This window comes from Mobula hypostoma, chromosome 6 (assembly GCF_963921235.1).
Source record: "Mobula hypostoma chromosome 6, sMobHyp1.1, whole genome shotgun sequence".
Taxonomy (NCBI): domain Eukaryota; kingdom Metazoa; phylum Chordata; class Chondrichthyes; order Myliobatiformes; family Myliobatidae; genus Mobula; species Mobula hypostoma.
Genome location: NC_086102.1, coordinates 110,921,277 through 110,946,509, shown reverse-complemented (window position 1 = coordinate 110,946,509; position 25,233 = coordinate 110,921,277). Strand labels below are relative to the sequence as shown.

Below are 25,233 nucleotides of genomic sequence, written 5' to 3'. Positions count from 1 at the left end.
ATCCCTGCGGAAAGTGGAGAGGGGTGGAGAGGGAAAGATGTGCTTAGTGGTGGGGTCCTGTTGAAGGTGGCAGAAGCTGCAGAGGATAATGTGCTGGATCCGGAGGCTGGTGGGGTGGTAGGTGAGGACAAGGGGAACTCTGTCCCTGTTGTGGTGGCGGGAAGGTGGGGTGAGGGCCGAAGTGTGGGAAATGGAGGAGGTGCGGCTGAGGGCATCACCGTAGAAGGGAAACCACGATCCTTAAACAGGACCTTCAACAGGACTCCACCACTAAGCACGTCTTTCCCTCTCCATCCCTCTCCACTTTCCGCAGGGATCGATCCCTCCGCGACTCACTTATCCGCACGTCCATCCCCACGGATCTCCCACCCGGCACTTATCTCTGTAAGCGTAAGTGCTACACCTGTCCCTACACCTCCTCTCTTGCCACCATTCAGGGCCCCAAACAGTCCTTCCCGATGAGGCAACACTTCACTTGTGAGTCTGTTGGGGTCATCTATTACATCCAGTCCTCCCGCTGCGGCCTCCTCTACATCGGTGAAACCCGACGCAGGTTGGGGGACCGCTTCGTCGAGCACCTCCGCTCCGTCCGCCACAACAGACAGGATCTCCCGGTAGCCACCCGCTTCAACTCTGCTTCCCATTCCCATTCAGATATGTCCATACATGGCCTCCTCTACTGCCATGATGAGGCTAAACTCAGGTTGGAGGAGCAACACCTCATATATCGTCTAGGTAGTCTCCAGCCCCTTGGTATGAACATAGAATTCTCCAGCTTCCGGTAATTCCCTCCCCCTCCCTTCCTCTATCCCTATTTCACATCACCTCCCTCATAGTTCCGCCTCCTTCTACTATTGTTCTCCTGCCAATCACCTCCCTGCTTCCCCTCCCCCACCCCTTTGTCTTTAAAATTACTGTTTTTTTCAACTACCAGCATTCTTCAAACCCTCCCCAAAGTTCTTCCTTCAGTTCTGACGAAGGGTTCCGGCCCGAAACGTCGACTAATCTTTTCTTTTTTTTTTCTTTTTAAATCTTTTTATTGAATAAGTATACAAAAAAGGTAAGCCATATAAACATTAATACAATGTTAAAGTATAATAAAATTCCAAAAGGTATCAATACCAAAAAAAATACTACAAACAATGTAATTTAAACATAAGAAACCAAGATAACATAATAGTATACTAAATTTTATATATATCAATGGAAAAAAAAAAGAAAAAAAACCCCCCAAAAAAAACCCACCGTGCAACTAACTAAAAGCAAAGCAAAGCAATGGGCTAACTTGAAACCAAACAGAGTTAAACTTAAAATCACGTCCTCAATCCCGACCTCCATTAAAAACAGTGAAAAAAACAAGAAGGGTAAATATTACATTAAATGAAAATTTCGAATAAAAGGTCCCCAAATCTGTTCAAATTTAAATGAAGAATCATAAAGGTTACTTCTAATTTTCTCCAAATTCAAACATAATATCGTCTGAGAAAACCAAAAAAAGGTAGTTGGAGCATTAAGCTCTTTCCAATGTTGTAAAATACATCTTTTCGCCATTAAAGTAAGAAATGCAATCATTCTACGGGCTGAAGGGGAAAGATTACTAGAAATTTTAGGTAGTCCAAAGATAGCAGTAATAGGGTGAGGAGAGATATCTATATTTAATACCTTAGAAATAATATTAAAAAAACTCTCCAGACTAATCTTTTCAACTGCTGCTGACTGACCTGCTGAGTTCCGCCAGCGCATTGTGAGTGTTCCTTTGACAGCAGCATCTGCAGATTATTTTGTGTATTTGAAACTAAGGGACGTTGGTTTTCTGTGAAGTTGGAACTGTAAGTGGTTTATTGTTTTCACAAGTACTGAGATACAGTGAGAATCATGTCTTGCATAAATACCAGTATGCCGTGTTAAGTGTAACAGTTATAGAGAAAGTGCAGTGCAGGTAGACAATCAGGGGCAAGGTCATAATGAGGTAGGTTGTGAGGTCAAGAGCTCACCTCATCGCACAAGAAGATTGTTCAGTAGTCCTACAACAGTAGGATAGAACTTGTCCTTGAGCATGCTAGCACATACTTCCAGGCTTTCATTTCTTCTGCCCATTGGGAATGTGTGGAAGAGAGATGGAAAAGATTTGAAAGAGACCTGAGGGGCAACAATTGACGAGGAGGGCCGTGGGTATATGGAACAAGCTTATTATAATTCTGTTCTTCATCGTATAAATTTATATTTAATTGATGTGTTTCTAGTGAATGTTGTGCAAAGATGTCATGATTTAGAAAGGACGAGTTGAAAAGGACTGATAGGGTGAATGTAGGGAGGATGTTTACCATGGTGGGGGTATCCAGAACTAGAGGGCACAGCCTCAAAATTGAGGGGCAACCCTTTAATGCTCTGCCACAGACTGAGATGGAGGTCAAGCCTGTGGGTATATTTAAGGTGGAAGTTGATCGTTTCCTGATTGGTCAGGGCATCAAAGGATATGGGGAGAAGACAGGTGTATGGGGTTGAGTGAGATCCGGGATCAGTCATGATGGAATGGCAGAGACGACTCGATGGGCTGAATGGCCTAATTCTGCTCCTATGTCTTATGGTCTTATGATCTTATAGATTGACAGAGAGGAAATGGTTTGGATTGACAGAGAGAACACGGTTTAGATTAAGAGAGAGGGCATAGTTTAGATCTAAAGAGAGGACATCATACAAATCGCCAGAGAGGACATGGTTTAGATCACAGACACAACATAGTTTAGATCAACAGAGATGACAAGGATGAGACTGGCAAAAAGGATATGGTTTAGATTAACAGAGGCAGCACGATGGAACAACAGAGGATACATAGTTCAGATCAACAGAGAGGACATGGTTTAGATCTACAAAGAGGACATTGTTCAGATCATCTGAGAAAATATGGTTCGGATCGACTGAGAGAGCATAGTTTAGATTGAAGAGAGAGCATAGTTTAGATTGACAAAGAGCACATGGTTTAGATCAACAGACAGAAATTAGATTAGGTCAACAGAGAGGTCCATGGTGTAAATTGATAGAAAGGACCTGATTTAGATATATGAAGATGAAGTGGTTTAGATATACAGTGAGTAAATGGTTTAGATTGATAGAGACAACATTTTTTTAGATCTACAGAGAGGATATCGTACAGATCAACAGAGGGGACATAATTTAGATCAACAGACACAATATAGTTTAGATCTGTAGATAGGGCATGGATTAGACTGGTAAAGAGGGCATGATTTAGATTGACACAGGGCATGGATTGAATGACAGAAAGGATGTAGTTTAGATTGACGGTGAAGACATGGTTTATATCAACAGAGGTGGCGTGATTTGGATATATTGAGAGGGTGTGGTTTAGATTGACAGAGAGGCCATGGTTTAGATTGACAAAGGCAGCATGGTTTAGATGAACAGAGGGCATGGTTTAGATTGACAGAGAGGACATAGTTTAGATGGATAGAGAGGGGGCATTGATAGAATGACATAGAGGACATTGTTTAGATCTACAGAGCCAACACGTTTTGGATCAACAGAGGATATTGTACAGGTGGACAGAGAGGGCATGATTTAGATCAACAATGAGGGCACGATTTACACCGTTTGTAGATTGACAGATTGGACATGGTTTTGATTGACAGAGAAAACATGGTCTAGATCAACAGTGAAAACATAGTTTAGAGCCACAATAAGAACATGGTCCAGATTAACAAGGATGAAGGTTTAGATCTATAGAGAGGGCATGGTTTAGATCAACAGAGGGAATATTGTTTAGATTAACAGACAGCACGTGGTTTAGATTTACAGAGATGACATCATTCAGATCGACAGAGAGGGCATGGTTTAGGTTGACAGAGAGGATATGGTTTAGAGTGACATGATGAATATACTCTTCTTGGACTTCCCACCAGGTACAGGTATTGATTTTAACGGATATTTTGATGACAACTCTGCCATCTTCATCAGGGATGATGCCTGGGTATGTCTAGTCCAATAGTATTTATAACCCCGTCATCCATCCCTCCTGATTGGTTACTTCTCATCCAGTCATGTTTCCACTATCCCACCTTGTTTACAATCTAATTCCAGTCCTCAAATACAACAAGATCTTTGTCTTTGTTAAAATTCTTTTCCTCTTGTTTCATTGACTATACAAAAGCTTTTGACACTGTCAGACAGCAAGATCTTCTGGAAATGCTTCAAGATCTTGACATAGATGGGAAAGATATACATTTCTTAAGAAACTTATACTGGGACCAAACAGCATCCATCAGAATAGAAGAGGTGAGTGAGTATGTGAATATCATGAGAGGAGTCAGGCAAGGTTGTGTCTTTTCGCCAGACTGATTCAACCTGTATAGTGAAAATATCTTAAGAAGTATCAAAGGCATCAAAGGATTCACAATTGGAGGCCATAATATAAATAACATCAGATATGCTGATGACATTGTACTAATAGCTGACTCAGAAACAAAACTTCTAGAACTACTCACTATCATGGCAGCAGAAAGTAATCGCAGAGGCCTCTCAATCAACACCAAGAAGACAGAAAGCATGGTCATCTCCAGAAAGACAAACATCCTACAATGTGTGATCAAGATCGGAAATACAAACATCAAACAAGTCAACAAATTCAAATATCTTGGCAGCCTAATAACAAGTAATGGCAGGTGTGACACAGATATCAAATACAGAATAGCAATGGCGAAAGAAGCTTTCCAAAAAATGAAGACCATATTAACAGACAGACAGATGGGCACGTACACTAAAAACAGAATACTACAGTGCTACATTGATTCTATCCTGACTTATGGAAGTGAATGCTGGACCATTTCCCCAGCAATGGAAGAGAGACTAGAAGCAGCTGAATTATGGTTCTACAGGAGAATGTTAAAAATATCATGGACCACACACACATCAAATGAAGAAGTTCTCAGAAGAGCCCAAGCAGTTCGATCACTCATACCAACAATAAGAGAAAGACAACTCAGATTCCTAGGACACATCATGTGGAAAGGTGAACTAGAAAAACTCATACTCTCTGGAAAGACTGAGGGGAGCAAACCTAGAGGAAGACCTCAGCTTATGTACATCAAAAGCCTAGCCAGGTGGCTACACATTGAGGAAACGGAAGTCATCCGAAAGCGAAGGGTAGATCTATATGGAAAACCATGGTCATCAACGTCCGCATCGGATATGGTACCTAGACAGACAGACAGACTCGTTTTATTTCAATGGCTTCCTTCACCAGGCAGTCCCAAAAGCCATTGGTATGACACAATAGTTTTGTGTTGTCAAAGTCAATCCTATGGCCATTGCACACGCAATGTTATGCTACTGCCGATTTCCCCTGGTAACCCACCTCCTGTGCTCCTTGATGTGGGTTTCCAGCATGCATCCCATCTGGCCGATATACACTGCTCCATATTCACAGGGAATCCTGCAAACACCAGCTGTCCTGAATCCCAGGTCACCCTTGGCCCACGTGGGCTGTGATTTGAACTTTCTTATGGATTTGTGGATGGTATTAATCCAGTATTTCTTCAGGATCCTGGCGATCCTTCCAGAAACCACAGAAATACAGGGAAGACAGGCAGGAGTGATGAGCTACTCCTTGTTCTGACGTTTCCTGGTTTTCCCATCAGCCTTTTTAAGGACTCGACTGATTTCCTTCACCTTGTGGCCATTCTGTAGGAACATCGTGTGTATTGGTTGAGACTCTCCGGGTCCAAAATAGTTTTCACATGGTTAATCAAAGTGGAAAGAACTGCTCTATGTTGGGAGGCATGATGGTGGCTGTTTAATCCGTTGGAAACTGGACAGTAGCCTCGGACATGGCAACAATAAGAAACCCACTCACACGGACTTATACCTCAGCAATAACAGCCACCATCATGCCACCTAACGTAGAGCAATTCTTTGCAAACGTGAGGAAATCTGCAGATGCTGGAATTTCAAGCAACACACATAAAAATTGCTGGTGAACGCAGCAGGTCAGGCAGCATCTACAGGAAGAGGTACGGTCGACGTTTTGGGCCGAGGCCCTTTGTCAGGACTAACTGAAAGAAGAGATAGTTTGAAAGTGGGAGGGGGAGGGGGAGATCTGAAATGATAGGAGAAGACAGGAGGGGGGGGTTGGAGCTAAGAGCTGGACAGGTGATTGGCAAAGGGGATATGAGAGGATCATGGGATAGGAGGCCTGGGGAGAAAGAAGGGGGGAGGGGGGGAAGCCCAGAGGATGGGCAAGGAGTATAGTGAGGGGGACAGAGGGAGAGAAAGGAGAAAGAGAAAAAAAACTAATAATAATAATAAATAAATAAGGGATGGGGTAAGAAGGGGAGGTGGGACATTAACGGAAGTTAGAGAAGTCAATGTTCATGCCATCAGGTTGGAGGCTACCCAAATGGAGTATAAGTTGTTGTTTCTCCAACCTGAGTGTGGCTTCATCTTGACAGTAGAGGAGGCTGTGGATAGACATATCAGAATGGGAATGGGACGTGGAATTAAAATGTGTGGCAACTGGGAGATCCTGCTTTCTCTCTGTTCTCTCTGTCGATCTGAGCAATGCCATCTCTACAGATCCAGACCACGCCCTCCCTGTCAATCTGTCGTCTCTGCAAATATAAACCAAGTCCTCTAAATCATGTCCTCTCTGTTCATCAAAACCATGTCCTTTCTGTTGCTCTAAACGTTATCACCTGTGTGTATCTCAATCTTCACTTTGTAGCTATTCTGCAGGAACATTGTGCGTAATTGTTTCATTTCCTCACTGAGACTGTAAGTGTAAGGGCATGTGTAGCACTTGTTCCGCTTACAAGGATAAGTGCCGGGAGGGAGATCGGTGGGAAGGGAGGGGGGTTCGAATGGACAAGGGAGTCGCGTAGGAAATGGGATCCCACCACTAAGCACATCTTTCCCTCCTCCCCCCTTCTGTTTTCCACAGGGATCACTCCATACGTGACTCCCTTGTCCATTCGTCCCCCCCCATCTCTTCCCACTGATCTCCCTCCTGGCACTATCCGTGTAAGCGGAACAAGTGCTACACATGCCCTTACACTTCCTCCCTTACCACCATTCAGGGCCCCAGACAGTCCTTCCAGGTGAGGCAACACTTCACCTGTGAGTCGGCTGGGGTGATATACTGCGTCCAGTGCTCCCAATGTGACCTTCTATATATTGGCGAGACTCGACGCAGACTGGGAGACCGTTTCGCTGAACACCTATGCTCTGTCTGCCAGAGAAAGCAGGATCTCCCAGTGGCCACACATCTTAATTCCACATCCCATTCCCATTCTGATATGTCTATTCACGGCCTCCTCTACTGTAAAGATGAAGCCACACTCAGGTTGGAGGAACAACACCTTATATTCCGTCTGGGTAGCCTCCAACCTGATGGCGTGAACATTGACTTCTCCAACTTCCGCTAATGCCCCACCTCCCCCTCATACCCCAACCGTTATTTATTTATTTATTTATTATTAATTATTATTTTTTCTCCATCTCTCTCCTTTTTCTCCCTCTGTCACTCTGACTATACCCCTTGCCCATCCTCTGGGTTTTCCCCCCTCCCCCTTTTCTTTCTCCCTAGTCCTCCTGTCCCATGATCCTCTCGTATCCCCTTTTGCCAATCACCTGTCCAGCTCTTGGCTCCATCCCTCCCCCTCCTGTCTTCTCCTATCATTTTGCATCTCCCCCTCCCCCTCCAGCTTTCAAATCTCTTACTGGCTCTTCCTTCAGTTAGTCCTGACGAAGGATCTCGGCCCGAAATGTCGACTGTACCTCTTCCTAGAGATGCTGCCTGACCTGCCGCATTCACCAGCAATTTTTATGTAGAGCAATTCTCTCTACTTTGATTAACCGTGCAAAATGTATTTTGGAAAGTCTCAGTGAAGCAATAAAACAATTATGCACAATGTTCCTGCAGAATAGCTACAAAGTGAAGATTGAGATACACACAGACGATAACGTTTAGAGCAACAGAGAGGACATGGTTTTGATGAACAGAGAGGACATGGTTTTAATGAACAGAGAGGACATTATTTAGAGGACTTGGTTTATATTTGCAGAGACAACAGATTGACAGGGAGGGCGTGGTCTGGATCTGTAGAGATGACATTACTCAGATTGATAGAGAGAACATGCTTTAGATCTAAGTATAGCGGGAACACGGGCGGCACAGTAGAATACTGATTAACACAACGCTTTACAGTACAGGAGAAGCAGGTTCAATTCCCACCGCTGACTGTAAGGAGTTTCTTACTCATGTGGGATAATGTCTTTCTTGATAAAGGAGATCACGCTGCTTAACAGGTAAGACGTGGCTGTGAAAACAGTCTCAGCTTCTGGGGCCTCGTCCATGGTGGTTGTAGGAATTGACACTGATACTACAGCAAGTGGTCCTGACAGCAGAAGCCTCCTTCTTCTTCCTTTTTTTCTTCTAGTTTGTGCATCTTGATTTTGGGAAGATGCATTTCGTTCACTGGAGTATTCTCTTATTAATCCTTCTATTGCTTCCTTTTACAATCTGATCTTCCTCTTCATTTCCTCATCTACAACAGCATCTGATGAATTCTCTGTTTTCATATCTCCATTGACTCCTTTCTTTTTGGCCTTCCATTCATCCATCTGGGCTTTGGTCTTTGTATCTACTTTTATAAGCAGCTTTTTGTCTCCCACTTGAAGTTCAGGCAGTGACCTTAGTGCACGCAGTGTAGATTCTGGTTCTTTATACCCATAAAAGCTGAATGCTTGCAACTTTCCTGAAGCTCCATGAACTCTCTTCCAGCTTAATTCCAAGCCACATTTCACAAGTAACTGCCTGATTAACATATCAGAAGCTTTCTTAGATATGTTGCCTGCACGAACTGTTGTAGTTGGACCACTACTTTTGTCACTTTCATGATTCCTCTGAGCACCATGGCCCCTCTTTCCAACCAGAGGCACAGAGGCTGACACCAATACCAGTTTGTCCTCTGCTGGTGTTCAGCATGGAGATGGTTGTGGCATCATTCCATACCATTCTTGCCTCACTTTCAGTACAGGTAATCTGGGTTCAATTCCTGCTGCTGCCTATAAGGAGTTTGTGTGTTCTCCCGGTGGGTTTCCTCCGGGTTCTCCGGTTTCTTCCCACAGTCCAAAGATGTGCCAGTAGGTGGGTTACTTGGTCATTGTATATTATCCCGCGGTTAGGCTAAGGTTAAATCAGGGGACAGCTGGTGGCATGACTCGAAGGGCCTGTTCCACACTGTATTTCAATAAATAAATATATATAAATCTCATCATTATCAGAATTTTCTACAGCAGTGTGCTGATTAGTGCTCATTTTGTAAAAGCAACTTGACTTTTTATCTGTTTCACTTCTCGCTATCATCTATTTATTATTGTCTACTCAACATGCTCTTTGTATGTGTCCTAGATCTTCCTTCAGTTACTTTCAAATCTCTTACTAACTCTTCTTTCAGTTAGTCCTGACGAAGGGTCTCGGCCTGAAACGTCGACTGTACCTCTTCCTAGAGATGCTGCTTGGCCTGCTGCGTTCACCAGCAACTTTGATGTGTGTTGCTTGAATTTCCAGCATCTGCAGAATTCCTTGTGTTTGTGTCCTACTTTTTTGCAGTTTTTACAAGGTTTGCCTTTAAACCTGCATATGTCTGATGTATGTGAGCCCCTGCCACAATGGTAATACAATTTCTTTGGCCAGGTTGGTTTCTGTTTAGATGCTGTAATTTTGTTCATGCTCACTTTCATTTCTGACTACAATTTAATTGCATCACTATCTGGGGTTTCCATTGAAACAGCAGTTTCAACTGCTCTTATAAATGTAGGTTGTGTTTCAGTTGGGAGCTAATTTTGAATGCTTTCCTTTAAGGTTCCACAAACTAAATGACCTCTTAGTGTATCGTTAAGCCCACTACTGAACTGACAATGCTCAGACAATCTCTTCAATTCAGCCACGTACATTGAAATTAACTTACCTTCCTTTTGATTCTACTTATGAAACCTAAAGTGTTCTACAATCAACAATGGCTTTGGTTCTAAGTGTTCCTGCATCACTTTTACAATACCTGCAAAGTTTATTTCTGCCTGTGTGGTTAAACTTCAAAGCCAATTGCAGGCCTTTAAACCCAATGAACTTGGCTAAATTGAGATTTGCTTCTCATTGGTTATCTCATATTCTTCAAAATATTGTGCCAATAGCTCAGATTACATAAGCCAATTATCTATTGAGTAATCAAATTAATCAATCTTTCCAATGTAGCCAGCCAGTTCTGATTTTTTTAATGACTATTATCACATCAACTGAATCTCCTTTGTCTATCCTGCTGTTGATTTCTTCAAAGAACTTCAACAAGTTTTTCAGGCAAGATTTTCCCTTAAGGAAACCATGCTGACTATGGCTTAAATTTATCATGTGCCTCCAAGTATCCCGGAAACCACATCCTCAACAATTGACTACAACATCTACCCAACCACTGAGATCAGACTAACTGGCCTATAATTTCCTTTCTTCTGCTTTTCTCCTGTTTTGAAGAGCAGAGTAACATTTGCAATTTCCCAGTCTTAAGGAACCATTACAGGATCTAGTGGTTCTTGAAAGATCATTACCAATCCCCCCACAAACTCTTCAGCCACCTCTTTTAGATCTCTGGGGTGTACACCATCTAGTTCAGGTGACTTATCTAGCTTCAGACCTTTCTGTTTCCCAAGAACCTTCTCCCTAGTAATTATAACTTCACACACTTCATGACCCCTGACACTCGAGCTTCTAGCATACTGCTGGTGTCTTCCACAGTGAAGTCATCTGTAATGAATTATTTAAACAAAGAATGCTTAATCAACAACATATTTACAAGGTTACTCAAATATTATTGAAATATTAACTACACAGCAGGAGTACTGGTGGCTAATGTTTATCTTCGTCTTACGTCCAGCCTGGATTTAGCTTCAGGAAGCTATGGGCATTTACAGGACCAGGATACCTGATGAGCATTGCGTATCTGGACCCAGGAAACATCGAGTCAGACCTGCAATCTGGGGCGGCAGCGGGCTACAAGGTCAGTCCAAGAACAGTGTGTGGTCCTAACCCACCATGTTGACCGATATTGCACCCATCACCACCTTCCCTGCTTTTAATCTCCTCCTTCCGTGCCTTTAATCAAAGTCAAGGTCTAAGCAAATTTATTGTCTAAGTACATAAGATATTACCATATGCTACCTCAGAATTATTTTCTTGCAGGCTTTTACAGGAATATAAAAAAATACAATAAAATTTATGTAAAACTATGTATAAGCAAAGACCGACAAACAACCAATGTACAAAAGAAGAAAAAATATACAAATATATAGAAAATAACACTGAGAACATGAGTTGCAGAGTCCATGAAAGTGAGTCTGTAGGCCATAGGTGTTCAGAGTTGTAGTGAGTGAAGTTATCCACACTGGCTCAGGAGCCTAATTGTTGGAGGGTTATAACTGTTCCTGAACCTGGTGGTGTGGGACCTAAGGCCCCTGTACTTCCATCACGATGGTAGTATTGAGAAGGTAGCATGGCCTGGATGGTGGGGAGGGGGGGTCCTTGATGATGGATGCTGCTTTTTTGTGGCACACTCCATGTAAGTATGCCCAGTGGTGGGGAGACATAAGACCACAGGTCAGAGGAGCAGAATTAGGCCATTGAGCCCATTACATCTCTGCTCCTTCATTACCTCACAGCAGATTCCTTAACCTGTCAACCCCATTCTCCTATCTTCTTCCTATAATCTATCAACCTCCACTTTAAATATGCCCAGTGAATAGCCTCGACAGCCATCCACGACAATGAATTCTACAGATTCTCATTGTCTGCCTCAAGAAATTTCTCCTCATCTCTGTTTCTAAGTGCACATCCTTCTATTTTGAGGCTGTTCCCTCTGTTCTTAGTCTTCCCCACTATAGGAAACATTGTCTCCACATCCACTCTTTCTTAGGAGGACTTTTCCTGTGACGGACTGAGCTGCGCCCACCAACGTCTACAGTCTTTTCTGTTCCTGGGCATTGTTGTTTCCATACCAAGCTATGATATAGCCATTTAGAATACTCTCCACTGTGCATCCATCGAAGTTTGTCATACTTTTAGCTGACATGCCAAGTGTGCACTAACTTCTAAGAATATACCACCCTCCGAACCTTTAATCAGCACACCCCATGCCTTAGCTGTGGTGTTGACCGACACAGCACTCACCACCAGTCTCCGTGCCTCTCCCACAGCTCCTCTGGGTGCTCCTTTCCGCTACGGTGCTGGGCTTGCTGCTCCAGAGGCTGGCGGCTCGCCTGGGTGTGGTGACGGGGATGCACCTTGCTGAGGTCTGCCGACAATACTACCCCAAGGTAAGGCGGAGGGAACCAGTGGGATTTGCGGCGTCGCGCTGCTCACGCGCTTTTCGGAGACTGAATAGAAAACCTGAGAGAAGTTTATAAAAGTACGAGAGGCACAGACAGAATAGACAGCCATAATCTGTTCCCCAGTGTAGATAGGTCAAATGTGAGAGAGGGAAACTGCAAAGGAGACATGTTTTACCCAGATAGTGGATACCGGGGTGGTGATAAAAGCAGATATCAAGGGGCCTTTAGACAGGGACATGAGGTAGGGAATGGAGTGATAGAGTCATGGAGCACTGCAGCACAGAATCAGCCCATCCAGTCCATCCAGTCCATGCCAAACTGTTTTTCTACCATGACCCACCAACTCACACCTGGATCATAGCCCTCTATACCCCTCCTATAGATGTACTTATCTAAACTTCCCTTAAACATTGCAATCAAACCAATATCCACCACTCCCGCTGGCAGCTCGCTCCACACTCGCACCATGGAGGTCTATGGTCTGGGTGCTTGCAGATGGGGCTATACACAAGACCAGGTCAGCACAGCTGAACAGCCCCTTCTCTACTGTAATGCTCCATTATTCCACATGCAGGCAGCAGGGATTTAGTTAATTTGGTATAATGGTTGGTGCAGAATGAGCGTTGAAGGGTCTGTTCCTGTGCTTTATTGATCTGTGTCCCAGAAAATCCTGCTCCGTGTTCTGTGTTACAAAAGTAACAGAAGTGCTTGGGGTATGCAAATCCCTTCCTTGTTTCAGCTCCAGTTGTCTCTCTCCAAACTCCTTTTGCCCATCCCCTCTGTTTCCTTCCTTCCTCCATCCCCTTCCTCCCTGTCACCCTTTCCCAATCCCTCCATCCTTTCCTTCCTCCATCACCTTTTCCCAATCCCTCCATCCCCTTCCTTCCTCCATCACCCTTTCCCAATCCCTCCACCCCCTTCCTCCCTGTCACCCTTTCCTAATCCCTCCATCCCCTTCCTCCCTGTCACCCTTTCCCAATCCCTCCATCCCCTTCCTTCCTCCCTGTCACCCTTTCCCAATCCCTCCATCCCCTTCTTTCCTCCATCACCCTTTCCTAATTCCCCCTTCCCCTTCTTCCCTGTTACCCTTTCCAATCTGCTTCCTTCCTACCCAAGGGGGCTGATAGTTATTCTGGGCTGGTGACCACATCCCTCTGCACAGACTGATATATACCACCTTGACCTCTGACCACAGTCTGGGAATATACCATCTTGACCCCAGACCCCTGACCCCAGTCTGGGAATATACCATCCTGACCGCTGACCCCATGTATTGGTTTATTGTTGTCACATGCACCAAGAGACAGTGATGAGATTTCGTTTCTGTGCCATCGAGACAGATCATTCCATATATAAGGAAATAAATAGAATATACAATCTCCTGTTGGAGCTGCAGATAAAGTGCAGTGCAGGCAGACAAACATGGTGCGGGGTCAGGGTCAGCTGAGAGACCCAGAGTTCATCTTTCCCAGATATTGGGTCCATTCAAGAACCTGTTAACAGTGGGTAAAAGCCATCCTTGACGTGTTCTCGAGCTTTTGTATTCTCTGCCTCATGGGGGGGGGGGGGCAGTCACTGATGACGTTGGCTGCTTTCCTGAGGCAGTGGGAGGTGTCGGGGAGCTGATGGAGGAGAGACTGGTGTCTGTGATGCACTGGACTCCGCTGCAGCCACAGCTCTGTAGATTATTGTGCTATAGTCATACCAGGCCATGTGGCATCCAGATTGACCCCTATGCCCAGTCTGGGGGGATATCATCCTGACCCCAGACTTCAGTCTTGGGAAGTATCACCCTGACCTCTGACCCAGATCTGGGGATATATGACTCTGACCCCTGACCTCAGTCTCGAGAGGTATCACCCAGACTCCAGTCTTGGGAGCTATCATCCTAACCCCTGGCCCCTCACTGAGCAGATATGTCCCTGACCCCGACTCAAATCTGGGCAGGTATCACCCTGACCCTGACCCCAGTCTGGACAGATATCATTCTGACCCCTGACCCTGACCCCAGTCTGGACAGATATCATTCTGACCCCTGACCCCAGTATGGACGGATATTACCTGATCCCCAACCGCAGTCTGGACAGATATCACCCTGACCCCAGAATGGGAAGATATCACCCTGACCCCTGACCCCAGACTGACCAGTCCAGCTGTCCGAGGCAATGGCTGATGCTATCTGGATCCGGGGGTGTGTAAGTGTCGGGGAGAGTACCCGTTTGCCAGTGATGTACGAGTCTTCACCTTTGTGTGTTTCAGTACCCCCGAATCTTGCTCTGGCTGACCATCGAGCTCGCCATCATCGGCTCCGACATGCAAGAGGTGATTGGCACAGCCATTGCCATCAATTTACTGTCCAGTCAGAGGTGAGGACAGCCTGGGGTCAGTACGGGTTCAACACGAGAATCAGATTCATGCACACATACTGTACACCCTGACCCCTGACCTCAGTCTCGGGAGTTTTTTATATATATATATAAAATAAGTAGTGCAAAACAAAAACAAAAAAGAAAAAGGTAGTAAGTTAGTGTGGATTCATTGTCCATTCAGAAATCTGATGGTGTTGAGAAGAAGCGGTTGCTGAAACATTGAGTGCATTCAGGTTCATGTACCTCTTCCTTATCGGTAACAATGATAAGAGGGCATGCTCTGGTTGATGGGGTCCTTAATGACAGATGCTGCCTTTTTGAGGCATCGTTTTTTGAAGACGTCCTTGATACTGGGAGGCATGATGGAGCTGACTCGGAGTCTGCTACTTTCTGCAGCTTTTTCCCAATCCTGTGGAGTGGCCCCCCCCCCCCGCCACACCAGACAGTGATGCAACCAGTTAGAATGCTCTCCACCGTACATCTGAGGAAATTTGCGAGAGTCTGTGGTGGTGTACCAAGTCTTCTCGGACTTCTAATGAACTATAGCCGCCGTCGTGCCTTCTTGTGATTGCATCAATATGTTGGGCCCAGGATAGATCTTCAGAGATGTCTCTCTCTCCTAACTGCCCTTGAGGTGGCAGGGCCTGGCTTTGAACCGCTGCCCTCTATCAGGAGAAGGTGCTCCTATGGTGCTGCTGAGGAACTAAGGCATAGACCCAACAATGGTGAAGGAATATATTTCCAAAACAACACACACACAAAATGCTGGAGGAAGTCAGCAGGTCAGGCAACATCTATGGAGGGGAATGAGGTGTTGACGTTTTGGGTCAAGACCTTTCATCAGGATATACTTCTCTGTCTGGATGGCGTGTGACTGAGAGTGAAACCTGCAGGTGGGGGCATTCCCCTGTACCTGCTACTTTTGTGTTTCTGGGTGGAGACATAGAACCTTACAACACACTACCGGCTCATGATGTTGTGCCAACCTTATAACCCACTCTAAGATCAATCTAACCCTTCCCTCTCAACCAGTCCTCCATTTTTCTTACAGTGATGTGCATGTCTAAGAATTTCTTCATTGTTCCTAATGTATCTGCCTCCACCTCCATCCACACTGAGTAAAACACCTACCTCTGATAGCTCCCTTAAATTTTCCTAATTATATTAAAATTCTGTTTCCTCCCCCGCCCCCATATTAGCCAATTTCACCTGGGAGAAAAGATGCTGGCTGCCTACTTGATCTGTGTCTCTTATCATTTTGTACATCTCTATCAAATCACCTCTCATCCTCTGCTCCAAAGAGAAAAGCTCAATCTATCCTCAAAAGACTCTCAAATCCAAGTCAATCTCCTCTGCACCGTCTCTGAAGCTTCTTATAATGAGATAATAGGGAGTTGGAATAAATGGGTCTCTTCAGGCAGAAGGGATTTCTTTGTGGCTCTTTGCCCTCAATTCATATTGTGATGTTTGATTGCTGTTCACAGCTCAGAGGGAAAGCTGGCAAGAGTCTGTTTTGCCATGGAAGGGTCTGCCCTGCGTGGAACCAGTTCCAATGTATATTTGCCCTGCCTCTTGTCTCTCTTCATGACCTGCCCAACATTTGCTTGAATTGTTAACCAAAGTTTATTACCAAGGTACAACCTTGAGATTCATTTTCTTATGGACATTCACAGCAAGTACTAAGAAACATAATAGAATCAGTGGAAGACCACACACAACAAGACAGACAAACAACCAATGTGCAAAAGACAACAAACTATGCAAATACAAAAATAAAAAAATAAATAAGCAATAAATATTGAAAGCATGAGATGAAGAGACATAAAAGTGAGTCCATGGGTAGTGGGAACAGTTAGGGTGAGCCAAGCTGAGTGAAGTTGAAGTTGTCCCTTCTGGTTCAAGAGCCTGATGGTTGAGAGGTAATAGCTGTTCCTGAACCTGGTGGTGTAGGTCCTGAGGCTCCTATACCTCCCTCCTGATAGCAACAGCAAGAAGAGAGCATGACCTGGATATGTGAGGTTTGAAGTTCAAAGTCCCCTTATGGACGAGTCCTGGCGTCAATACTGGAGATTGAAGCCCAAAGATTGAAGACCAAAGACTGTGAGCTCGGAGTCCGAGCTCCTGGCTCAGCATGCCTGGAAGTTGGAGGCCCAATATCTGCAAGTCTGTGAGTCCAGGGCCAAGAGCTCTGGGTGCGGCCTGTCCTTTGGTTAGAGGCCTGTCAGCGGGTGAGTGGGAGGAAGGAAAGGGAGTTGTTCAGCTGTTGTTTTTTTTTTGTTTTGTTGCTATTATTGTGCTGTTATTGTTGCCACTGGTGTTGGCCTGCTGAATGTGGTGGGCATGCTCTGTTCTCATGGAATGTGTAGTGACACTTGCAAGTTGCCCCTGCACTGTGTTGGCAGTTAGTGCAAACAATGCATTTCACTGTACAGTACGCTTCAATGTACATGTGATAGACAGATAAATTTGGCTCTGAATCTGACGTAAATCTTTCACTCCTATAGGATTCCGATTTGGGGAGGAGTGCTCATTACCATTGTGGACACCTTCTTCTTCTTGTTCCTTGACAAATATGGTAGGTGTTGGGTCACTGTGAAGGAGCCCTCTCCAATAGTTCCACTACGTCTCTTCTTGACAACTACCATTTCATTCACTGTGGTCGAGAACATGAAGGGAAGGTGAGAGGTCTAGTGACCAGCTGGGATCCCAATGTATATCGGAGCAATCACAATGGCCTGAATATCCAACGCCAGCAGTAAACCTGCATATCAATAGGCTGTGTTCTTTCAGGAAGAAATATTTGCCACAAAGGTTCACTAGATTGGTATTGATTTATTATTGTCTCAAGTACTGAGATACAGTGACAAGCTTGTCTTGCATACCGTTCACAGATCAAATCATTACAAAGTGCATTGAGGTAGAACAAGGGAAAGCAATAACAGAATGCAGAATGAAGTGTAACAGCTAGTGAAAGAGTGTGGTGCAGGTTAATTATAAACTGCAAGATCATAACAAGGTACATTGTGAGGCCAAGAATCCATCTTATCGTATGTTCTGACAGGCTATGTCATCAGGTTGGGCTCTGGAACTGCTGAGAACATCTTAGGAATGCAGGTTGGACAACTAGGACTGAGAAGAGAAACTCCTTTAGGAACCTGTGGCACTCTGTGCCTCAGATGGCTGTGGTCAAGATAGCCAAGATCGAGAAAATAGTAGGGAAATTATTGGGCCACACACATAAAATTCTGGAGGAACCCAGCAGGTCAGGCAGCATCATTAGAGGAGTATAAACAGACTGCAGCTGTGTTTCAGGAAATACTTGGAAAATGCAGGGTCCCTTGCAGAGATCTTTGCTTCATCTCTGACCACAGAAGTTCCCGATGTCTCGAGAGTAGCTAATGCGGTACCATTGTTTAAAAAGGGTAGCAAAGACAATCCAAGTGGATGACTCTGATGTAGGTGATAGGGAAATTGATGGAGGAGATTCTGAGGGACAGTATTTACCAGCATTTGAAGAAGCAGGGTTTGATTAAGGACAATCAGCATGAGAAGTTGTGCCTAACGAATCTCTTGAAGTTCTTTAAGGAGTTAACCAAAAGGGTAGATGAGGATAGGGCAGTGGATGTGGCATTGTGCATCTTCAGACTTCTGTACCTCCTCCCTGATGGTATAAGAGCATGTCCTGGGTGGTGAGAGTACTTAATGTTGGATATGCCTTCTTAAGGTGTCACCTCTTGAAGATGCCCTCGATGGAGGGGAAGCTCGTGCCCATGATGAAGCTGGCTAAGTCTACAACCATTTTCCATTTTTTCCAATCTTGTCCATTGGCCCCTCCATACCAGACAAAGTTACAACCAGTCAGAATGCTCTCCACAATTCATCTGTTGAAATTTGCTGAAGTGTTCAGTGACATACCTTAGCTCCTCAAACTCCTAATGAAGTATAGCTGCTGGCACACCTTCTTCGTGATTACATCAATATGTTGCGCCCAGAATAGATCTTCAGAAACATTGAGGTTCAAGTGGAAGGGAATTTGGGAGGGAGAGGAGGACTGAGGGCTGAGAGGAGCAGATACTCCAGAATTTGTGTGTGTCTGAGGGCTATTCCCACAGGAAAACTAATGGACTGATATTTCCTTAACTGATATCTACTTGGAGTACTGTGCCCGTTTGTGGTTGCCTCATTATAGGAAGGATGTGGAAGTTTTGGAGAGGGTGCAGAGGAGATTTGCTGTCTGGATTAGAGGGCATGTCTTAAGAGGATAGGTTGAGCGAGCGAGGGATTTTTTCTCTTTGGAGTGAAGGAGAGTGAGAGGTGACTTGATAGAGGTGTATAGATGATAAGAGATAGAGGTCGAGTGATAGGGTGAGTGTTAGAGAGAGATAGAGTGCGCAGCTAGAGAATGGAATAATACAAGGGGGCATAAGTTGAAGGTAACTGAAGGAAAGTAAAGAAGGGATATCAGAGCTACAATAGGCTTCTTACACAGAGTGGTGGATGCATGTAACCCGCTGACAGGGTGGTGGTGAACAGTTAAGAGACTCTCAGACAGGCACATGTGATAGAAAATGGATGACTACGTGGGAGGAAAAGGTTAGATTGATCTTACATTGAAATGTCGGCACAATGTCATGAGACAAAGGGCCTGTGATGTGCTGTACTGTTTCATGTTCTCTGTTCATTACAGGTCTCAGGAAGCTGGAAGCATTTTTCGTATTCCTGATTGGGATTATGGCCATCACCTTCGGATACGAGGTACGGATTTGGAAACTGTGCTGTGGGAGGAAGAAATTAAAACCAGGGAAATGTACAGCAGCATCACAGGGAATCTCATCGCCCACCAGCAGTCCAACAACCCACAATCCTAACTCTGTCCAAGACCTTCCCACTGTCCCATTCTCAGCAACGACAGGGATGTTCATGGATCGGGAGGGACATTAGCTGCAGGGTGCTGTGATGTGAGATGGTGTAGGATGGAGGAGGCGGGAGGACGCTGGGCTCTTGTCAGAATGGGGCGAGATAGAGTGGACTACAATTCAGTGAGGGTTGGAAAAGTTGGACACTGGGATTCAGCAGGGAGGGAGAATAATGAGATAGCTCTCATGGGTTCAAGGACTAATCAGAAATCTGATGGCAGAGGGGAAGAAGCTGTTCCTAAAACATTCACGGTGTGTCTCTGGGTTCCTGTGCTTTTTCACTGATAGTAGTAATGAGAAGAGGACATGTTTTGGAATTGTGGGGATCCTTAATGATGGATGACACTTCTTCAGGTAGTTCTTTGACTGGGGTCAAAGGTATGGCCTGCTAATCCTGAGCCTAACACTGACCCCCCCCTCCCCCTCCCCCTCCCCCCAGCAGAAGCAGTCTCCCTACGTCTGAGTCTTCCACTCAGAGCCCTGGTGTTGCACCCACCCTCTCAATGTGGTACACCACTGATTCACAGCCTGTGTCCTGGTCCCTTGGCCAATGGCAGTGTAGTGGTAACGTAATGCTTTACAGTGCTGGCTGCAAGACCAGGATCACACAGCACAGCAATCCAAGCTGGCCAGATGTCCCACCTAACCTACTTCCATTCGCCAGCTTTTGGCCCAAATCCTTCTAAGCACTTCAATTCCATGTACTTGTCCAACTGTCTTTTAAAATCTCTTATTGCTCCTGCCTTCAACCACTTCCTCTGGCACTTGATACCACATAGATACCACCCTTTGTGTAAAACATATTGCCTCTCAGGGTCATCTCACCTCAACACTGTGCCGTCTTCTTCTTGATACTCCAGCCCTAGGAAAAGGACTGTGCATTCACCCTGTCTATGTCCCTTTTATGTATCTCTATAAGATGGTTTCTTTGTCTTCTACACTCTAAGGAATAAAGTCCTAACCTGTCCAACGTCTCCCTATAAACTCAGTCCTGGCGACATCCTTGTAAACCTTTTCTGCACCCTTTGCCAGTTTAATAACATCATTTCTATACCAGGGTGACCAAAACTGAACACAATTCTCCAGTTGCAACCTCGCCAATCTGGTGGTTGTAGGGTAATAACTGTTCCCTTTGTGTTCCTTTTTTCACTGCCTTCACTGTGCACTAGTGTATGTTATAGACACAAGAGATTCTGCACATTCTGTAAGTCCAGAGTAACACCCACAAAATGCTGGAGAAACTCAGGAGGTCAGGCAGCATCTTCATCAGGTCCTGATGAAGAGTCTCAGCCCGAAACGCCGATTCTTCATGTCCTCCCCAGTATCTTCAAAGAGCCTCTATTACCCAGGACATGCCTTCTTCTCATTACTATCATCAGGGAAGAGGTACAGGAGCCTGAAGACACACACTCAACAATTAAGGAACACCTTCTTCCCATCAGATTTCTGAATGGACAATGTACCTTAGTACACGACCTCAATATTTTTTGCTCTCTTTTTGCACCACTTAATTTAATTTAAAAAATTAGATTTCTTGTTGTAATTTATAGTTTCTTTATTATTATGTATCGCATTGTGCTGCTGCCATAAAACAAAATTTCACGACATGTGCCGGTGATATTAAAGCTGATTCTGATCTCTCTCTCTCCAGTACGTGGTGGTGAACCCAGACCAGGGCAAAGTGGTGAAGGGATTGTTCTACCCATACTGCGCAGGGTGCGGCAGTAATGAGCTACTTCAGGCAGTGGGCATTATTGGGGCAATTATAATGCCGCATAATATCTACCTCCACTCAGCACTGGTCAAGGTAAGTAGCTGTGTTACAAAGATCCCACAGATAAGGAAAGAAAAACCAAGATCCCCAACAGCATGTTTAATCTATTCCTGATTTTATCCTGCTCCCCATAGTCCCATCAACTTCCCCTGGATTTTTCTGTTCAGCTACACACTTTGAGGAGTTTACAGAAGTCAATTAACTTGCCATCTTTGGGATGTGGGAGAAAATCAGAGCATTTCTGCCATCAGGCATGAGGGTCAGGTGCCTGAACACCCACTCCTCGATGCCGAACTGCAGTTCTTCCCCACTACTGCCAGGTTCTTGGTGCATTCTCTTTACTATCAGGCAGAAATAAAAACAGTCTATTAGCATGTACCACCAGGCTCAAGGACAGCTTCTGCATCATTCTTATAAGTCTATTAAATGGATCCTTAGTATATTAAATTGAACTTTTGACCTCACAATCTACTTTGCTATGATCTCGCACCTTATTGTCTGCCTGCACTTTACTTTCTCTGGAATTGTAACACCCTGCACTCTGTTATTATTTTGGTTTACTGTATCACAGTGTACTGTTGTAATTAATTAATCTGTATCGACAAGTTGCATTTATATTTTTTATACTTAGAGTATGGTAATAGTCCCTTCCAGCCCATGAGCCTGTGCTGCCCAATTACACCCACCTGACTAATTAATCTACTAGCCTCTATGGTTTTGGGATATAGGTGTCATGGTCCAGTCCATGAAATCCACATTCCGGTTCACAGTCCGGTCCATGTTCCTTATTCCAGGTTTTCCAATTTTCCCCAGTTTCTGCTGAGGCAGCTGATTTTCATTTGGACTGGCTTCATAAGTACCTTCTGGATTCAGCCTCTGGCTGCTGGATTGTCCCTGTCCCTGTCCCCGTCCCCGTCCCCGTCCCCGTCCCCGTCCCCGTCCCCGTCCCCCTCCCCCTCCCCCCTCCCCCCTCCCCCCTGAAGCCTTGCCTTGCCTCGCTGGTAACCCTTGTCTGCACCGCTGTCGTTCCATCGCCAGAGCAAGATAAGGAACTGTCTATCATTGTTTTGATCTGTCTCTGTGTCCACGCCTTCACTAGGTAGGTCCAGCTGTCTGCCGCTACCTTGTGTTGGGAACCGTCTTGTCGTATTCTGCATTCTGTGTAATGAGTCCCGGCCTTATGTCCTGTACCCAAGGAGGACTCCCGGCTCTGTGTTCTGTGTCTGAGTCCTGGCCCTATGCCCTGTTTCTAAGGAGGGGTCCCGGCTCTGTGTTCCATGTTTCTGCTCTCCCAAGACCAAGGCTCTGTGTTCCATGTTCCTGCCCTCCCAAGACCATGTCATGTCCTTACCTAGTTCCGGGGTCCGAGCCCGAGTCAAGACCCAGGTTCTGGGTCCTTGTCCAGTCTCTGGCTTCGAGTCCACTTCCAGGCTCCTAGTTCCAAGTTCCATGTCCTGGTTCCGCTATCCTGGTCAAGTCCTAGCCCAGGCCCTGAATCCTTGTCTCGTCCAGGGCCTGTTTCATGTCCAACATCCTTTTTTCCCCACTTCCCTTGCTTTTGTCCCTAACTCTAGTCCAGTTCCTAGTACTTCAGTGTCTGTGTCTTGCATTTGGGTCCACCCCCAGCGCCCCCACCCCCTTATGACAATAGGAGGAAACCGGAGCACTTGGTGGAAACCCATGCGTTCATGGGGAGAACATACAAGCTCCTTACAGAGGGAATTGAACCTAGATCACCAGTGCTGTAATAGTGTTACTCTAACCACTGCACTGTCGTGCAGCCGCAACGTATTTTCACCGTACCTCGGTACGTGTGACTATAATAAACCAATTTATTAATGTACCAGTGTCCCTAACCCTGGCTGCTTTTCACTGCAACTTGACCAGAGCACTTAACTAGAGCCTGACCACAGTACGTTACTGACTCACATCTTACAATAACACCTTCCAGGTAACAACATATCTCAGAGTACTTCACAGACTAACAAAAAACCACTTATGGAGATATCCATGGACCTGCTCAAGCAGTTCAAAGCCAAAGCAAGGTTATTATCAACGTATGTAAATGTCACTATATACCACCCTGAGATTCATTTTCATGACAGCATTCACAGCAGAACAAAGAAATACAATAGAATCAATGAAAGATTGTAAACAAAGACCAACAAAGAACACGGCTGAGATGGGCTTTCAGGAGCAAGCTAAGGGAAGAGAGGAAGAGCTGGAGTTTTGGTCTCATTAGGTACCCAAGGTTCGTGGAAGCTCAGATTGTGAATAAATCAGCAAAGATGTGCTGGGGAGCTCACAAGTGTGGCCATGCTTCCGATACCAAAACAGAATGCCTGTATCTCACTGACCCTATCCACGCCATACATCATTGGAATATTGGAGGAAACTGGAACACCTAGTGGAAACTCAGGTGACCATGGGGAGAATGTACAAACTTCTTACAAACAGCGACGGGAATCAACCTCTGATTGGTGATTACTGGTGCAGTAAAGAGATTGTGATAATTGCCACATTACCATGCCACATTTTCCTACCTTCTCCCCATAACCTTTCATGCCCTGACTAATCAAGACTTATCAACCTCTGCTTTAAGTATACCCAGTGACTCGGCCTCCACAGCTGTCTGTGGCAATGAATTCCACAGACTCGGTACCCTCTGACCAAGGAAATTCTTTCTCATCTCAATTCTGTAGGGATATGTAATCTGACACTGCGTCCTCCGGACTTGGACTCCCCCACTATAAGAAAAACCCAATTCATGTCCACTTTATCTAGGCCTTTCAATGATCTCCAGTAATTCATCCCATCTCTCTCCCAATCTGCAGTCTCGGAAGGTCGACCACTCCAATTCGGCTGCTGTGAGGGAAGCAAATATGTACTACTTCATAGAGTGCTCCATTGCCCTGTTCATCTCCCTGCTGATCAACCTGTTTGTGATTTCTGTATTTGGAAAAGCCTTCTACAAGAAGAGCAACATGGATGTGGTAAGTGTGGGTCAGACTGTAGTGTGAGTCAGACTGTAGTGTGAGTCAGACTGTAGTGTGGATCAGACTGTAGTGTGGCTCAGACTGTACTGTGGGTCAGACTGTAATGTGGGTCAGATGAAGTGTGGCTCAGACTGTACTGTGCTGTGGGTTAGACAGTCGTGTGGGACAGACTGTAGTGCGAGTCAGACTGTACAGTGCTGTGGTTTAGACAGTCGTGTGGGACAGACTGTAGTGCGAGACAGACTGTACTGTACTGTGGGTCAGACTGCAGTGTGGGACACACTATGGTGTGGGTCAGAATATAGTATGTACCATGGAGAGCATTCTAACTTGGTTGCATCACCATCTGGTATGGAGAGGACACTGCACAGGATTGGAAAAAGTTGCAGAAAGTTGTAAACTCTGCCAGCTCCATCATGGGCACCAGTCTCCCCAGCGTTGAGAACATCCTCAAAAAGTGATGCCTCGAAAAGGCAGCATCCATCATTAAGGACCCCCATCACCCAGGACATACCCGCTTCTCATTGCTACCATCAGGGAAATGGTAAAGCAGCCTGAAGACACACACTCAGTGATTCAGGAACAGCTTCGTCCTCTTTACAATTAGATTTCTGAATGGACAATGAACCCATGAACACAACCTCACTATATTTGTTTGCACCCTTTTGGCACTATGCACTTAATTTTTTATAGAAACATTATAATTTATAGATCATTTGCATTGTTATGTATTGCTTTTCTTTTTCTTTTTAAATCTTTTTATTGAGTAAGTATACAAAAAAGGTAAGCCA

The 25,233-nt window shown here is 45.1% G+C and overlaps 1 protein-coding gene across 4 annotated transcripts in view; it reads left to right on the top strand.

Moving 5' to 3' along the window:
* Positions 1-25,233, top strand: part of LOC134348300 (natural resistance-associated macrophage protein 2-like) — a 123,601-nt gene that overhangs the window by 19,302 nt on the left and 79,066 nt on the right. For 3 of the 4 annotated variants that reach the window (XM_063051461.1, XM_063051462.1, XM_063051460.1), the window contains exons 3-9: positions 10,938-11,060; positions 12,253-12,372; positions 14,647-14,753; positions 17,261-17,331; positions 19,444-19,511; positions 21,324-21,479; positions 24,281-24,439. In XM_063051461.1, the coding sequence (XP_062907531.1) occupies positions 10,938-11,060; positions 12,253-12,372; positions 14,647-14,753; positions 17,261-17,331; positions 19,444-19,511; positions 21,324-21,479; positions 24,281-24,439 (804 nt within the window). The remainder of the gene's footprint in view (positions 1-10,937; positions 11,061-12,252; positions 12,373-14,646; positions 14,754-17,260; positions 17,332-19,443; positions 19,512-21,323; positions 21,480-24,280; positions 24,440-25,233) is intronic. The other variant, XM_063051463.1, reaches the window with a different exon arrangement.